This window comes from Gigantopelta aegis, chromosome 6, assembly GCF_016097555.1.
Source record: "Gigantopelta aegis isolate Gae_Host chromosome 6, Gae_host_genome, whole genome shotgun sequence".
Classification (NCBI taxonomy): domain Eukaryota; kingdom Metazoa; phylum Mollusca; class Gastropoda; order Neomphalida; family Peltospiridae; genus Gigantopelta; species Gigantopelta aegis.
Genome location: NC_054704.1, coordinates 100103716 through 100123715, shown reverse-complemented (window position 1 = coordinate 100123715; position 20000 = coordinate 100103716). Strand labels below are relative to the sequence as shown.

At 37.5% G+C, this 20000-nt stretch overlaps 1 protein-coding gene across 1 annotated transcript in view; it reads right to left on the bottom strand.

Annotated features, from left to right (window-relative positions):
• The window catches only part of LOC121374824 (gamma-aminobutyric acid type B receptor subunit 1-like), a 104810-nt gene that overhangs the window by 38183 nt on the left and 46627 nt on the right, over window positions 1-20000 (bottom strand). The window contains exons 2-3 of the mRNA XM_041501936.1: window positions 9904-10041; window positions 192-362 (exon numbers count right to left, since the gene is read on the bottom strand). Of these exons, the coding sequence (XP_041357870.1) occupies window positions 192-362; window positions 9904-10041 (309 nt within the window). The remainder of the gene's footprint in view (window positions 1-191; window positions 363-9903; window positions 10042-20000) is intronic.

Genomic DNA, 20000 nt, shown 5'->3' with positions numbered 1-20000 from the left:
GTTAGAGCTTCTACGGTAATCCAGTTTGAAATTTGTCAGAACACTGACCATGTACTTAAAGGAAAATTCTATGTACATTTTAAAAAAAACAAAACTTTAATATAGGTTAGAACATTATGTAACACTAATGGTATTCGAACAAGTAACTAAATATTTGACATGGTTATTGGCGTTATCTGCATTAGACTTACCAAAGAGAACATTTCCTTTTCTTCATAAAGAATGGCTACCGTATCCCACCGGAAGTACTGGATGAACATGCGCCGAGCTGGGTTGAGCGAGGAGTCTGCTGGCGCTAGACGAAAGAACGTCGTGTATTTCTCTCGCTCGCTGAGCGCCGGTGATGTGGTGGCATACGAAATCTGAAAAACACACAGCAATACATTTCAGAATATATAGTTTTTAAATATATTAAAAAACAAAACAACCTTAACAAACCATCACCCTAAAAAATCAAACAAACGAAAAACAGAAATAATACCCTCCCCCAACCCCCCCCCCCCCCCCCAAAACAAAAAAACAACAACAACAAAACAACAACACACAACAACAACAACAACAACAACAACACTTCAAACAAACAAACAAGACAAAAAAGAAATTACTGGTGTCATTACAGTTTTTCTTCCAGTAAAAACAAACAAACAAACAAACAAACAAACAAAACAAACACAACTATGTCACTACTAACGGCTCATTGTTACCGTCTTTGGGTGATGTATATTGTTTCTCACCGCTCCAACCGTACGAAGCTCATAATAAATGAGGTCACAGGGACCAGGTTTATTTTTCATCTGACAGGGATTCTGGATTTGAGACAGCTTCTGAGAACTTGATATTCATATTAAGTCGTCTTTTAGTTCAGATAATATATACACTTTTAGCTCAGTTTTTCTAGATCCGACCAAAAAAACTCCCTCTTTATTCATTCGTGACTTTTAGAAACATTTTAAAATGTGTTTGTTTGTAGTTTTGCTTTGATATAAAATAAAAAGAGCATTGCTGTTATTCCAATGTGTAACGACATCTCAGCACAAAAAGATACATCGGCTATTGGGGATGATGTTATTCCTATTCTACACATTATAGACAAATCAATGCAAAGTTACATTGTAATACAAATTAAATGTATGCTGTTATTCCATACACCCTATTTTGATTAGAATATAACTTTCCATTGATTTGTCTATAATGTGTAGAATATATGCTGCTGTAGCATCACGTTAATAAACCATTTCAAGAATGTTAGTTTACAATTACCTACACACTCCAGGCTAGTCACTAACGGAGGTGGGAGTTGGGGCTACATCCCCAAACACAGAAAAACAATACATAGCAGAATGTATGTTATTCTAGCATTAAATTCAATGATTATAGTAGATTTACTTAGCTGAATAACTCCAATAAACTACTTGTCACGGGGATTCTATAATTCCCGTAACTGAATAAAACACGATTATCAAAATATCTCTCCTAACTGTATATCTATTAGATCTCTCTGTAACAGGCGGTTAAACCCTAGTATGGCTCGTCTAGGTATGATCAGAGATACGATCTTATATAAAGTATATATATTTATAGTACGTTTAGCTCACTAGAAACACAACAAAACACAATACACTTTGGAATCTGTATTAATCTACGCTGACAAATGTACAGCCGTAGTAGTTAATTAATAACAGCAATAATAACAACCCAGAACTGATCACTTAATTAGTTAATCTCTAGGTGTCTAGTTACACAATATGCGAATCACTTCACCGTTACACCACACCCACACGTGTGATAATTGAGAAACGCTCCCAGGAGAAGTTAATTAATAAAGGAATTACAACACCATTCCTAACTGATTAATTTTTAATTAACCCTTACTACTCGTTCAGTAACGTGTGATAATTGAGAAACGCTTCTTGGGGAACTTAATTAATAAAGGAATTACAGCTCTATTCCTAACGGGTTAATTTTTAATTAACCCTAACTACTCATTCAGTAACCTTGTAACACAGAATTAATACTGGTACCTATCACAATAAAGACAATAACCTACAGTTTACCTAGGTCGTCTAGGATGACTGGCTAAGCTTTATATTACCAAATACTCGTATAATGTTAGAACAAAAAGTCTACGATTTACTTCGTCAGATGACCGAAGACACTGTCTAAAGAATATTGGTATAATACAGTATTAAAATATTTAAAGTCACATCAATCACATCAAGGTTATACACAGAGCAGAAATGATATTTACCAAAGTCCAAACGGACTAACGTTCCCGGGAAGCTTCCTTTTTCCTTTTGCGTTCTCCTCGATATCTCTAAAAACTAGCTATTTATTATAAAATCAGAATTCGCCTGGGGGTACAAGGCGGTACCTCCCCCTATCATCTGATATTTCACCTCTACTTGAGTCGGTATATTTCTCTCTGATCGTCAGACTTACTGACGCCATCGTCGCCAAATCACGGTTGTAAAAACCGCACTCGCAGAGGTATTACGTAACTACTCGCCACATGGCCTCCACAGCTGGACTAAGTGCATATTGGAATGCCCGATCGCGCGAAGTATTACGTAACAAGTTGCCCACCTGGGCTACGGGCAATGAAACTGCACACGGCCCTCTAACACAATTAAAATCGCCACAGGCGAAACAAATTTAAGCGCATGATCCGTCACACTACTCCTAAAATATGTTTGTCTATAATTAATAGCAGAATTTCAATAACCATACCATTAAAATTCAATGATATAGTAGTTTTAATTAGCTGAATAACTTCAATAATCTATTCCGAAATAATGTCTTTCTAGAACTGATCGCCGAATTTCAACAAACCATACCATTAAAATATCAGTCTAGAATTAGCTGAATAACTTCAATAATCTATTCCGAAATAATGTCTTTCTAGAATTGATCGCCGAATTTCAATAAACCATAGCAGGAATATGCTAAGTTTGGAATTAACTACAAAAGCACAATAAGCTAATCCACTACTTGGGGCCCAGTTCAAATACGTTTACTTGCTGAATCGCTGTAAATGGATGATGGTGACCACTGGCTAATAAACTCCTAACACTTTATTGATGATTGCTTATCATCGCGTTACTGGCTAATAAACTCAAAACACTACAAGTTTATTGATGACTGCTTATCATCGCGTTACGCCCAGGCTCAAAGCTTATTTCATGTTTTCACGTCATATTTAGGGTCAGTTTTATGGAACGTGAGTGATTGTGCGATAGTTCACTGGGGCAGAGATCGATGGACTGACATTGAAGGACGCGTTCGGGCGGGTCCGCACACCACTTACTGTCGGCCGGCGTGTGTCAAGTGGACCTTATCAATTAGGGCAATCTCCCGGAGTGTCCAGAAGAAGGCTTTTTTCCTCTTTTTAATTTCAGTCGAGTGTCAAACGTATCGCTGATTTGTCCACAGGGATCGCCTCTTGCGCCAGTTTCCTTAAACTAATTTGTGCCCATAAAATGGCTGTGATTAGAATAGAAGTTTGCACACAAGGGCAGGTCCAGTCTTGATTATACGTGGAGGGATGTGTGTGTAGGTATGTGTGTGTGTATATATATATTTTATTGTGTATCTGTCTCACTGTCTGCGAGTTTGTGTCTGTGTGCATTCGTGTGTATGTGTGTGCGTGTGTGTGTGGGGGTGGGGGGTGGGTGGGGGGGTTGAGTGAGTGAAAGCAGTATTAACTAATTTGCGACTATTCACATAATATACACTTTATAATTAGGGTATATTTAAACATAACATATTATAACAGTATAATATTTATAAATGTTCATGTGATATCCACATGCATTTAAAAACTAACTACGTGTAAGGTCCGCTACTCTTCACTACAACCTAGACTCACTACCTTTACCCCCACAGAAATAAATGGGTTCCTTCTAATAGCATGGTCATTAAATGCGCAATCTTGAGTTCGGTGATTTTACAGATAGTTACGCCATAAAAAGTGTTTAAAACTAAATGTTAAGGATTTAAAACGCCAAAACAAAAAAACTGCATATTAAACATATATTCCGGTTTCTGTCTAGACTGAGAGCTATCACATTTTAAAAGTGCGTGGAATTTTCATCCGTTCGCATGATTTTCTTTATAATACATGTACAGATAATTATTCTGGATTGTAAAAAATACCTCCGATCAGCAAGCGCAGTCCACACTAGTATCAACAATCGAATTCTGTTGGCAGTCAAGTGGTTTCACTGAAACACCTCGAACACTAGCCATGGTGCTAACTTACCAGGTCCGTAGGAACGGGGGTGGGGTGGGGTTGGGGGTGGGGGTTGGCGGTTGGGGGGGGGGGGGGGGGGGGTGGGGGGTGGTCTGTGTTCTCCCGCTTGAGGACGAAAATGTAACTTTTTTGGTCCTACTCTATTACAAACAAAAATAAAACTATGCTTGTGCCCCACCCCCAATAGAGAGTGCGCCCCTGACTAGAGTCAAGCGTGTCCCCCCCCCCCCCCCCCCCCCCCCACACTAGAGATTGTGCCCAGATATAGTCCCTACGGGCCTGCTAACACGAACACTTGCGAACGAAAGTAGATGGTTAATATTTTTAATACTGTATTTGAGCATCGTAGGTAAATATTTTCAAGAGAAAATGATTACCGAAAAGAATTTGAATGAAGGGGAATCATGTTAATAGGTAAGACATGTTTATCACCCCGTTAACGTATTAGGTATTTTCCCTCGTTCATATATACTTAAGATATATAAATTATATAACATATATATATATAACGATAGCTATATTCAGTCTATTCTAGGTTCAGACTTGTAGAATGATCTGGCCCCGAGTTAATCAAACTTAAAGTCTAGATTCAAGGCCTTTACAAACTATCGTACATAAAAATACGTGTTGCACAATCACAGTTAATGGAAAGAAAGAAAGAAGTGTTTTATTTAACGACGCATTCAACACATTTTATTTACGGTTATACGGCGTCAGACATATGGTTAAGGACCACACAGATTTTGAGAGGAAACCCGCTGTCGCCACTACATGGGCTACTCTTCCTATTGGCAGCAAGGGATCTTTTATTTGCGCTTCCCACAGGTAGGATAGCACAAACCATGGCCTTTGTTGAACCAGTTATGGATCACTGGTCGGTGCAAGTGGTTTACACCTACCCATTGAGCCTTGCGGAGCACTCACTCAGGGTTTGGAGTCGGTATCTGGATTAAAAATCCCATGCCTCGACTGGGATCCGAACCCAGTACCTACCAGCCTGTAGACCGATGGCCTGCCACGACGCCACCGAGGCCGGTCACAGTTAATGGCGTAAGAAGTTGATAAGTAATTGGCTCCTGTTAAAGGGACATTCCTGAGTTTGTTACATTATAAGATATTTTCGACTAAAAAAATATTTCTACCATTAAACTTACATATTAAGTATCTTTTCTTGTTTAGAATATTACTGTCTGTATATTCAATATTTTCCTGGTCGTCTTACTATTTGAAAGGAGCCCAAACTGGATTCTGTTTTCTAATAATTTCGTACGTACGAAAAAATAATATTTTAGGAAATAAAATGAAATTTAACCTAGTAAAAATATTAGAACGATCAGAAACACGTTTAATATTCAGCCACTAATATTTTATGCAGAAAAATATATTTGATCTGTAATTACAATCGTTAAAAAGGCTATGTTAGTCGATAACACCTTAAAAGTTGCAGCAAACTCGGGAATGTCCCTTTAACACATGTGCGAAAACCACAGACTGGGTCTAGACCGTGCTGAATTCTCGAGTTTTAAAAGTCCAAAATTATTTCATTACACCTTTTCCAAAACCCACCAAACAACGCTAACATTTTTTTAATACAACAAACAAACTGGACAAAAAACCCAAACCCCACCAACTTACACAACAACCCATCCAAACCCATTCTACTTGCAGCATATACTTAAATGCCTTAAGACTCCTATATACTTAAATTGAATTTGACTCCTATTAACTCCTATGCACATCAGCACAGACTGATTCTAGACTCTTGCTGATTTCTCGAGTCCAGGATAGTTTTAAGAGTGCAAAATTATTTCATTATACTCTTTCCAAAACCCACCAAACAAAACTAACAAATAATGTAAAACACAACAAACCAAACAAAATCAAATCAAAACACACACACACACACACACGCACACGCACACGCACACACACACACAACCCACCCACACTCACTCCCCCAAAAACCATCCAACAAACAAATAAACAAATAAACCAATAAATATATATATATTTGATGCTTGCGAATTTGACAAAGTTGTATACATGACAATTAGTTGGAGAAGACTATAGTGCTGGAGGTTGGTACAAATAGGTGTAGACTACATGACCTATATAGGGGTGACTATGCCAAACACAACGGGTTATTCTTAGTAATTGTGCAAGGTAAAGGAAGTGGTTGCATGTAATCTGAACGACAGAACCGTAATGCGTAACCAGGGCCGTATCTCTGCACAATGCAAAGTCGAATGGGAATTTGGAAAACGAGTGGTTGATTCTATGAATGTTTATCTAGTGCCTCGTCTATATAGGAAAACCGCCATTCCCGAGAAAATCATTTACTGAAGTAAACCCGGAGCAATACGTAGGTCAGTGTGTCCGACCGTCCATCTGTATCTGGCTGCCTGGCTGCCTGACGTGCAATTGTGAAGGTCACTTCCAATTATAAATCATTTGGAAGTGGATCAGTTCACGCCACTGTTGGCCGCCGGAGTTAAACAAACAGCGGACACTGTCCAGCGTGTAGGTTAGGTAAACAATGACGCTGATTAAAACGTACTAGGTCTGTGGAGTCACAGTCGAGGTTCACCTACTATGTGATGGTTAGTCGATCTCATCGCCTTCCTACAAACAGTCTCAAACAAGCGTGCATGGATGGACAAAGAGTTACCATCTGACACGTCTCGTAAATCTCGGGGGAGGGGGGATTGTATGCCGAGGTGGAGGAATGCCACTCAGTCGTAGAGCATTCGTCAGATGTGTTCCAAAGGTCATAGGATCGATCGCACTCAGTCGGCCCATTTGGCAAATTAATCATCGGCTATTGGATGTCAAACACTAGATAGTTTTGACTAGTACTCTTTAGAGGAAACCCATCACATTTTGTTTTCATTAGCAGCCAGGGATCTTTTATATGTACTCTCCCATAAACAGGACAACACATACCACGGATTTTTATATACCAGTCGTGGTAATCAGAGAATGGGTCCATCTCGGAGGTTCGATCCTGAGACCAAAGCACCTCGGGAGTATTTCAGTACAGACCTGAACATTCCTCGTGGTAGAGCACCTTCCTGTGGTGCTAAGGGTGGAAAGATCGAAGTCCATGAGTAATAATGACTGGAGAGTGAAATAAAAATTCAGCAGACATCTTAAGTGGTGTTTTGTGGCTGCTTAATTTATCGCGACTGACGTTATAAAAATGTTTTTAAAAACTGTAACGTCAATCACGCATACGTAAATGGCCACCAAAGTTAACTTAATGTAGTCTATTAATAATTTACATTAGCATCACCCCGTCGGTGGGCCCATTGGGCTATTTTTTGTTCCAGGCAGAGCACCACAACTGGTATATCAAAAGCCATGATATACGCTATCCTATTTTTGGGATGGCGCATATTAAAGATCCCATGCTACTAATGGAAAAATGTATCGGGTTTCCTCTGTAAGACTATGTCAGAATATCTAAATGTTAAAATCCAATAGCCAATGATTAATAAATCAATGTGCTCTAGTGGCGTCGTTAAACAAAACAAACACACATTAGCAGCAAGTAAGTTAAGGGTATTATATAACACCTTTGTTATACGTATGATAGTATCTGACAGTGCACATTATATGTATACTAGCTACTGGTGAGTGCCTATTCTTGGGAAATAAAAGTGCCTAGTAAACTGCACGCCGAGGCTATTATATAATCATAGCGATATTCGATGACCGAGCATTCCCTTTTATAGATGATTTGTGGTTCAGAGGTTATAGTCTCTAGCGGCCAGTGTCATATGAATCGGAGCGATAGATTCGAATTTCTCAAACGTACACTTTGCTAGTTAACTTGAGTCTTTCAGGGTTAAAAAGTGCAAGTGCTATCAAAACCACCTTAAAGGCATTATCAACGGACATATTTATAAGATGCATGCTGTTTCCTACCAATACAGCGCTTTTAAAAAATAAAAAATTTAAAGTTTGATTTATTAATCATCGGCTAATGGACGTCAAACATTGATAATGTTGACATAGAGTCTTAGAGGGGTAACCCGCTACATTTTTCCATTAGTAGCAAGGGATCTTTTATATGCACCATCCCACAGATAGCATAACACATACCACAACCTTTGATATACCAGTTGTGATGCACTGGCTCGAACTAAAAATAGCCCAATGGGCACACTGACGAGGATCGATACTGGACCAACCGCGCATCAGGCGAGCGCTTTTCCACTGTGCCACGTCCTGCCCCTTTAAAGACTATAACTACATATCAAGGGGGCTGTACGGTATCAACGTTGTGTTATCACATAAATGAGTTAATCCTAATAGTTGAACAACTCGATGGGATGGAAAGGAAAGGCTGGTTGTTGAACGCGTATTGTGTGATTTCGATGTCAATTAGTCTGTGTCAGTTTTGAGCCGTGGTATTTAATTAATATTATATGTCAGTTATATATTTATTTTTCTACTGCTCGATGATTTTTATCTACAGAAAAACTCTATTCTAAAATATTGTATGGTTACTTGAACAATAATAGTTAAATAATAATTTTTTAAAACTATTAATTTTTCTTGTAAAATGTAAATATTACACCTTGAATTATATGACAACAAAATAGTACATAAATGTTTTGTTTAACGACACAACTAGAGCACATTGATTTATTAATCATCGGCTATTGGATGTAAAACATTTTTTGTTTGTTATTTTAACATAGTCTTAGAGAAAAAAAACTCGCTACATTTTTTTGTTAGTAGCAAGGGATCTTTTATATGCACCATCCCATATACAGGATGGCACATACCACGGCCTTTGATATACCAGTCGTGGTGCACTCAGCTAGCTCATTGAGTACACCTTTATATTACCGTAAACTCCAACAAGGACGGACGACAGGTTAACGTTTAACATCAAAGGCTGAACATGAACTGCATCTCTATGTTTACAAATAACTGGAGGCTATTTCAAACTATACGAGATGAAGATTTTCTGTATCGATTAGTTACTACTGTTATTTATTACAAATATGTGTAAAAATAGACAAATGTGACACTTGCATCCTTTAGAATGCAACTGTGAAAATGTGTGTGGGTTTTTGTTTTGTTTTTGGACATTTAGAAAAATAATGAATATGCCGACACTAATATTCTAAAGAAGAAAATGCGTTCGATAAATAGTTTTACGAGTGATTTGTTTTGTTAGTCTGAAACATGCTAACAATGGCAGAAATCTCAGTACGGTCTCTTTAAAGGCGCACACCTTAGTTTCAACCCGGGAAAATAGACACTATGCTTAATTAATCTACAAACCTGTAACACATCTGGATAAAATTACAACAAAGTGGCAGAAGAGTCTGTGACATTGAACCAGTGAAATATCCTTAAAAATAGACTATAACTAAACTCCATAACCGTTACTTATCAAACAGACGTGCGTTTTTAAAAATAAGAAGAATGCATTTGGTTGGTATTAGAAACACCAGTAATACCAGAAATACTTCGGTTGTAGGGAAATGGATAAACTAAACAATACACTAGAAGTAAGGTTTGATTTCAGTAATCATAAACAGATCTAATAGTGCACAATATGCCTATGTGTTGAACAACTAGGGCCTGTCACTTTAATATAGCTTTGATAGACCCAAATTGAGACCACACATACATACCAAAATAAGATTCCAGTTTGGAACAATTTCAGCGATGGTCTTTGTGACTTCCACGCATGCGCTGCCCATGACCATGAGCATTCGAGGCTTCCGGTATATGAGGTCGTAAAAGGCATTTGTCCCAGTACCTGGATCGCACTGCAAAATAATAATAATAATAATAATAATAAATAATAATAATAATGGCGACATAGTGATTTGGAAATATACATCGGGTGATGCCCTGCCCTTCCCCCCAAAACCCCCCCACCCCAACAAAAACCCAATAAAAAAACTAAAAAAAACTAAAACACAACAAAAAGACAAAACAACAACAAACAAAAAACACCCCAAACAAACAACCACAAAAAAACATATAGAATTGGCTTAAAGGTATGAGGACTGCAATTTTAATATTTTTCACATTCAATATTATATATGGATTTTTACCACATTCAATGAAAAGTATAGACTCATAAGTCAAATATTGTTAAAACAGCTACATATTCAAGATAGTAAGTTTAATATATAAGACATCTTTGGAATATCGTTTAAAATTATTTAATGCAATGGTTTTACCAATATTATTGTACGGATGCGAAGTATGGAGATTCGAAAAGACTGACGAGCAAGAAAAACTGCATATTAAATTTTTAAGATATCTTGTACCAATTCGAAAAAACACTCCACTATACATGTTGTATGGAGAATTGGGAAGAACACCACTATACATAGTGTATGGAGAATTGGGAAGAACACCACTATACATGTTGTATGGAGAATTGGGAAGAACACCACTGTACATAGTGTATGGAGAATTGGGAAGAACACCACTGTACATAGTGTATGGAGAATTGGGAAGAACACCACTACACATAGTGTATGGAGAATTGGGAAGAACACCACTATACATGTTGTATGGAGAATTGGGAAGAACACCACTATACACAGTGTATGGAGAATTGGGAAGAACTCCACTATACATGTTGTATGGAGAATTGGGAAGAACACCACTATACATGTTGTATGGAGAATTGGGAAGAACACCACTATACATAGTGTATGGAGAATTGGGAAGAACACCACTATACATGTTGTATGGAGAATTGGGAAGAACACCACTATACATAGTGTATGGAGAATTGGGAAGAACACCACTATACATAGTGTATGGAGAATTGGGAAGAACACGACTATACATAGTGTATGGAGAATTGGGAAGAACACCACTGTACATAGTGTATGGAGAATTGGGAAGAACACCACTGTACATAGTGTATGGAGAATTGGGAAGAACACCACTGTACATAGTGTATGGAGAATTGTGAAGAACACCACTACACATAGTGTATGGAGAATTGGGAAGAACACCACTATACATGTTGTATGGAGAATTGGGAAGAACACCACTATACACAGTGTATGGAGAATTGGGAAGAACTCCACTATACATGTTGTATGGAGAATTGGGAAGAACACCACTATACATGTTGTATGAAGAATTGGGAAGAACACCACTATACATGTTGTATGGAGAATTGGGAAGAACACCACTATACATAGTGTATGGAGAATTGGGAAGAACACCACTATACATGTTGTATGGAAAATTGGGAAGAACACCACTATACATAGTGTATGGAGAATTGGGAAGAACACCACTATACACAGTGTATGGAGAATTGGGAAGAACACCACTATACATGTTGTATGGAGAATTGGGAAGAACACCACTATACATGTTGTATGGAGAATTGGGAAGAACACCACTATACATGTTGTATGGAGAATTGGGAAGAACACCACTGTACATGTTGTATGGAGAATTGGGAAGAACACCACTGTACATAGTGTATGGAGAATTGGGAAGAACACCACTGTACATAGTGTATGGAGAATTGGGAAGAACACCACTGTACATGTTGTATGGAGAATTGGGAAGAACACCACTGTACATAGTGTATGGAGAATTGGGAAGAACACCACTATACATGTTGTATGGAGAATTGGGAAGAACACCACTGTACATAGTGTATGGAGAATTGGGAAGAACACCACTGTACATAGTGTATGGAGAATTGGGAAGAACACCACTGTACATAGTGTATGGAGAATTGGGAAGAACACCACTGTACATAGTGTATGGAGAATTGGGAAGAACACAACTATACATGTTGTATGGAGAATTGGGAAGAACACCACTGTACATAGTGTATGGAGAATTGGGAAGAACACCACTATACATGTTGTATGGAGAATTGGGAAGAACACCACTGTACATAGTGTATGGAGAATTGGGAAGAACACCACTGTACATAGTGTATGGAGAATTGGGAAGAACACCACTGTACATAGTGTATGGAGAATTGGGAAGAACACCACAGTACATAGTGTATGGAGAATTGGGAAGAACACCACTATACATAGTGTATGGAGAATTGGGAAGAACACCACTATACATGTTGTATGGAGAATTGGGAAGAACACCACTGTACATAGTGTATGGAGAATTGGGAAGAACACCACTATACATGTTGTATGGAGAATTGGGAAGAACACCACTATACATAGTGTATGGAGAATTGGGAAGAACACCACTGTACATAGTGTATGGAGAATTGGGAAGAACACCACTGTACATAGTGTATGGAGAATTGGGAAGAACACCACTGTACATAGTGTATGGAGAATTGGGAAGAACACCACTATACATAGTGTATGGAGAATTGGGAAGAACACCACTATACATGTTGTATGGAGAATTGGGAAGAACACCACTGTACATAGTGTATGGAGAATTGGGAAGAACACCACTGTACATAGTGTATGGAGAATTGGGAAGAACACCACTGTACATAGTGTATGGAGAATTGGGAAGAACACCACTGTACATGTTGTATGGAGAATTGGGAAGAACACCACTGTACATAGTGTATGGAGAATTGGGAAGAACACCACTATACATGTTGTATGGAGAATTGGGAAGAACACCACTATACATAGTGTATGGAGAATTGGGAAGAACACCACTGTACATAGTGTATGGAGAATTGGGAAGAACACCACTATACATAGTGTATGGAGAATTGGGAAGAACACCACTATACATGTTGTATGGAGAATTGGGAAGAACACCACTGTACATAGTGTATGGAGAATTGGGAAGAACACCACTGTACATAGTGTATGGAGAATTGGGAAGAACACCACTGTACATAGTGTATGGAGAATTGGGAAGAACACCACTGTACATAGTGTATGGAGAATTGGGAAGAACACCACTGTACATGTTGTATGGAGAATTGGGAAGAACACCACTATACATGTTGTATGGAGAATTGGGAAGAACACCACTATACATGTTGTATGGAGAATTGGGAAGAACACCACTATACATGTTGTATGGAGAATTGGGAAGAACACCACTATACATGTTGTATGGAGAATTGGGAAGAACACCACTATACATAGTGTATGGAGAACTGGGAAGCACACCACTATACATAGTGTATGGAGAACTGGGAAGAACACCACTATACATGTTGTATGGAGAATTGGGAAGAACACCACTATACATAGTGTATGGAGAATTGGGAAGAACACCACTATACATGTTGTATGGAGAATTGGGAAGAACACCACTATACATAGTGTATGGAGAATTGGGAAGAACACCACTATACATGGTGTATGGAGAATTGGGAAGAACACCACTATACATAGTGTATGGAGAATTGGGAAGAACACCACTATACATGTTGTATGGAGAATTGGGAAGAACACCACTGTACATAGTGTATGGAGAATTGGGAAGAACACCACTATACATAGTGTATGGAGAATTGGGAAGAACACCACTATACATAGTGTATGGAGAATTGGGAAGAACACCACTATACATGTTGTATGGAGAATTGGGAAGAACACCACTATTGCTAACAATTAGTTTAAGAATTGGTTAGTTTTGGGCAGGTCTTATAACGGGCAAAAGTACTAAATAGTCGTTATATATTTATAAACTGATGTATCATGATTTTATTCAATATGGAACGAATTATAAATGGATGACAAACGTCAGAGATATATTGTATAAACTTGGACTGAATTACATGTGGGACACCCAAAGATTTCATACAATGGACTGGTTGAAACAAACTGTCAAGCTCCGTCTGGGAGACCAGTTTATAGAATACTGGCACAATGAAGTGATGCAATCTATTAAACGCTTAACATATAAACTTAGTAAAGAAAACACAGAGTTTGAAGCTTACTTTAATATATTAAGCAGAAAGAATTATATTACTTTTCTATGTTTATTATGCTCCTCGAACGACACCGGAGATGAGTTTCACTATTTGTTGATGTGTGATAAATTTAAGGATGAAAGACAACTGTATTTAAAGAAATATTACATTATTCGGCCCAATGTCATTAAATTCACACAGCTGTTTATTTGCAAAAATGCTGGCACACTAAGAAAAGTGTGCCAGTTTATCAATGTTATAAGCAAAGTATGTTCCTCCTGAAAACCTATTTGCAGTTATTGTATGTTGTATTAGTATTTATTATGTACTGTTATTTATGTAATGTCATCTTGATTGCTAATTTTGTTTTGTAAACATGTGTACGCCTCTTGTGTCACAGAATGGTGACCTTGAGTGTACTAAAGTTCTGTTCTGTTCTGTTCTGTTTTGACGCCAAAAGCTAAGTGGAATTTTATCAACCAAGTAAGAGAGAAATGGGAAGAAATCACGTAGGAAGAAATCAGAAACTTGATTTCCTCATGAAAACCCCCCAAAACGTTTGCGGTCAGTCTACGAGCAAGACGGTGAACACATTGAACACCTTTTCAAGAAAACAAAAGTAGATAAAAGTTCACTTAGCTTTTGATGTCGCATGTTTTAACTTACAATTTGGAATTTGTTTCTATTTTAACAATATTTGACCAATTAGCCTAACTAATTCAAATTCTATAGAACAATAAAATTTGTCACCATGGCAACAATTATATATTCGTGAAAAGATTGTCTTAATTTGAGTTTCTAATCTAAAAAAAAATAATGACAATAAAAAACAAATTAAATAAATAAATTAAAATAATTGAAAAACATAAGTTCAATCAGGTTTATTCTTGTAAATGTCATCATGATTACAAAAGAATTTTACGACATTTATACGATACCCGAGACTCGCATTTCAGTAATTATTAGGCTGTTGACTTTCTAGCTGACGTAGTTAATTCATTTATCACGAATCGTGGGATGCTTCGGAAGTTAAAAAAAGATATATAATGAACAGTTAAAATGGATTCGTCGATCATTTTTATTTTTTACACATCTCTCTTTGAACAAATGTGTGAATCATCATGTAACATTTCTTAGGTAATTTATTTCTGCAATGCTGACAAATTAAACTCCTTTCGTATATACTAATTGCAAAACGTCCGTGTGAAATGTTATGGAGACTATTTTTCCATGATAGACAGACATATTTCTTGTCATGGCTATTTTCATAATTGTCAAGGTAGCCATAGTAAAGTAACTACGTTTTGATGTCCATAACCCATAACTTTGGATGGCGCTCTAGATTTTATCTCTTCCTTTATAGTTGATTAAACATTGCCAGTTCTGTCCCGTGTCCAATCACTGTCCATGACAGAGACTGAGCGTGGGATGGACGTGATTGAACCATAATTGTATACAGGCACGTTAAAAGAGTTTCAGGAACAAGGTCCGGGAAATAATCCACCCACTACACACAAATCTCGTCATTTTATACACAACTAAATGTCAAGGTTATCAGCAGCATTGGTTGTATTTGCATAAAGGGAAAGTGGTGTTTATTGCATTGATCACTGTCTGTGGCTACATCGTCATCATTGAGGGATGAATCTCTTTTAAGATCACCTTAGTAGCTGGGTGAAACACGGACTGGGCCGTTAATCCGGACTAATGAAGATAAGTCATTCTACACACGTGTCGTAAGACTACTCGACTGTTCGGGTTTCCATTGTCCAACACTTTCCAATCAATCTAGTTTCCCTAACTCATTCACAGAAATGTCTTTTGCGTGGGGAAAGTAAAAAAGATGAATTTAGAACGGCATTAATCACCGCGAGGGTCAAATTTTACTCTTACGATCATCAAAACGAGTGATTAATCATAAAATCTAGTTATTTTTTTCTCCGGTTTGTTAATGTACGTGCGCAAACACTCGAACGACACAAACCACAAAATCAAAATATTTAAACACGTGTGGATACACAAAACACACAATTAAAAAAAAACTTCACCAACGAACGCAAACAATTTGATTGTGCATTTAAATACACAGTGGCTAAAGAGAGTGTTCTGAGTTTACAGCGATTGTAAGATGTTAGCGACTTATAAAAACTTTTAACAACTAAAATTACATACTAATTATAGTGTCTCCTTTAGAAAATCAGTGGACTATTCAATAGTCAACGTGTTTCTTATCTTCCTAATATTTATAAGTAGTCCAAACTGAATTTGATCTCCAAATAATTTCGTACAAACGAAAAATATATATGTTAGGAAATAAAATAAAGTTTGACACTGGGACGATCAGAAACCCACTTGAGACATCCACTGATACCGAAAACAAACGTGTATTTAATGTGTACTTTTAGTCATTAAGATAGATAGATAGATAGATAGATAACTAGTTTAACGTGCTCATATACCACTAGGGTTTCCATCACTTAATAGATAGATAGATAGATAGATAACTAATTTAACGTGCTCATATACCACTAGGGTTTCCAACACTTAATAGATAGATAGATAACTAGTTTAACGTGCTCATATACCACCAGGGTTTCCAACACTTAATAGATAGATATATAGATAGATAGATAACTAATTTAACGCGCTCATATACAACTAGGGTTTCCAACACTTCATAGATAGATAGATAGATAACTAGTTTAACGTGCTCATATACCATTAGGGTTTCCAACACTTAATAGATAGATAGATAACTACTTTAACGTGCTCATATACCACCAGGGATTCCAACACTTAATAGATAGATAGATAGATAACTAATTTAACGCGCTCATATACAACTAGGGTTTCCAACACTTAATAGATAGATAGATAGATAGATAGATAGATAGATAGATAGATAGATAGATAGATAAATAGTTTAACGCGCTCATATACCACTATGGTTTCCAACACTTAATAGATAGATAAATAACTAGTTTAACGTGCTCATATACCACTAGGGTTTCCAACACTTAATAGATAGATAACTAGTTTAACGTGCTCATATACCATTAGGGTTTCCAACACTTAATAGATAGATAGATAACTACTTTAACGTGCTCATATACCACCAGGGATTCCAACACTTAATAGATAGATAGATAGATAACTAATTTAACGCGCTCATATACAACTAGGGTTTCCAACACTTAATAGATAGATAGATAGATAGATAGATAGATAGATAGATAGATAGATAGATAGATAAATAGTTTAACGCGCTCATATACCACTATGGTTTCCAACACTTAATAGATAGATAAATAACTAGTTTAACGTGCTCATATACCACTAGGGTTTCCAACACTTAATAGATAGATAGATAACTAGTTTAACGTGCTCATATACCACTAGGGTTTCCAACACTTAATAGATAGATAGATAGATAACTAGTTTAACGTGCTCATATACCACTAGGGTTTCCAAAACTTAACAGATAGATAGATAGATAGATAGATAGATAGATAACTAGTTTAACGTGCTCATATACCACTAGGGTTTCCAACACTTAATAGATAGATAGATAACTAGTTTGACGTGCTCATATACCACTAGGGTTTCCAGCACTTAATAGATAGATAGATAGATAGATAGATAGATAACTAGTTTGACGTGCTCATATACCACTAGGGTTTCCAACACTTAATACATAGATAGATAGATAGATAGATAGATAGATAGATAGATAGATAGATAGATAGATAACTAGTGTGACGTGCTCATATACCACTTGGGTTTCCAACACTTAATAGATAGATAGATAGATAGATAGAAAGATAGATAGATAGATAGAGAGATAGATAGATAGATAACTAGTTTGACGTGCTCATATACCACTAGGGTTTCCAACACTTAATAGATAGATAGATAGATAGATAGATAGATAGATAGAGGGATAACTAGTTTAACGTGCTCATATACCACTAGGGTTTCCAACACTTAACAGTTGACACGACACTCTGACAGTGAGGGCGGGATTTAGCCCAATGGTAAAGCGCTTGCTTGATGCGCGGTCGGTCTAGGATCGATCCCCGTCGGTGTTCTATTTCTCGATCTAGCCAGTACACCGCGACTGGTATACCAAAGGCCGTGGTATGTACTATCCTGTCTGTGGGATGGTGCATACAAAAGATCCCTTGCTACTAATGAAAAAATTTAGTCAAAATGACCATATGTTTAACATCCAATAGCTGATTATTAGTAAGTCAATGTGCTCTAATGATGTCGTTAAACAAAACAAACTTTAAGTAACTGTAAGTCGACAACACCTTTACAATGTCAACAAACTCGGGATAATTAAACTTGTTTCAAAAATACATTTGCTAGGAGACGAACATTTGAATAAGTGTCTTTACAACTACAGAATCACTCTAAATGTATCTTTTTAGATCTTGTTTCGGTTTTAAAAAAGTTTTTCATTTTACACATCTGACTCCGTATTCATAAACGTAGTTAAGTCAATGTATGATACTTATTTATGTACTTTAAGTATGTATTTACATTGACTCAAGTACGTTTATGAATACGGAGCCTGGGGCCTAATTCACTAAGCCTTCTTAGGCTCTGCTAGACAACAAAGCATCCTCTTTGCAAGTCTTTTAGCATTGCTCTATAGAGATATTGGGCCTAATTTACAAGGCTCTCTTAGGCTCTGCTAGACAACAAAGCATCCTCTTTGCAAGTCTTTTAGCATTGCACTATAGAGATATGGGGCCTAATTCACAAAGCTCTCTTAGGCTCTGCTAGACAACAAAGCATCCTCTTTGCAAGTCTTTTAGCATTGCACTATAGAGATATGGGGCCTAATTCACAAAGCTCTCTTAGGCTCTGCTAGACAACAAAGCATCCTCTTTGCAAGTCTTTTAGCTTTGCACTATAGAGATATGGGGCCTAATTCACAAAGCTCTCTTAGGCTCTGCTAGACAACAAAGCATCCTCTTTGCAAGTCTTTTAGCATTGCACTATAGAGATATGGGGCCTAATTCACAAAGCTCTCTTAGGCTCTGCTAGACAACAAAGCATCCTCTTTGCAAGTCTTTTAGCTTTGCACTATAGAGATATGGGGCCTAATTCACAAAGCTCTCTTAGGCTCTGCTAGACAACAAAGCATCCTCTTTGCAAGTCTTTTAGCATTGCACTATAGAGATATGGGGCCTAATTCACAAAGCTCTCTTAGGCTCTGCTAGACAACAAAGCATCCTCTTTGTAAGTCTTTTAGCATTGCACTATAGAGATATGGGGCCTAATTCACAAAGCTCTCTTAGGCTCTGCTAGACAACAAAGCATCCTTTGTAAGTCTTTTAGCATTGCACTGTGAGATCTGTCTTCTATAAGATATGGGGCCTAATTCACAAAGCACTCTTAGGCTCTGCTAGACAACAAAGCATCCTCTTTGTAAGTCTTTTAGCATTGCACTGTGAGATCTGTCTTCTATAGAGATATGGGGCCTAATTCACAAAGCTCTTAGGCTCTGCTAGACAACAAAGCATCCTCTTTGCAAGTCTTTTAGCATTGCACTGTGAGATCGCAATGTTGTGAGAGTTTAGTGAATTAGGCCCCTGATCTATATTCGCAATTAAATAAATCAGTTACGGTTCAAGAACGCTATCCTGGGCACACACCTCAGCTATCTGTGGGCTGTCTGTCCAGGACATTGGGTTAGTTGTTAGTTGGTTAGTAGTTAGTGAGAGAGCAGAGGGTGTAGTGGCCATACACCTACCCATTGAGCCCTTAAGAACTCGCTCTGGGTTGGAACCGGTACCCGGCTACGAACCCTGTACCTACCAGCCTGTAGTCCGATGGCTTAACCACTGCGCGTCCAAGGCCGGT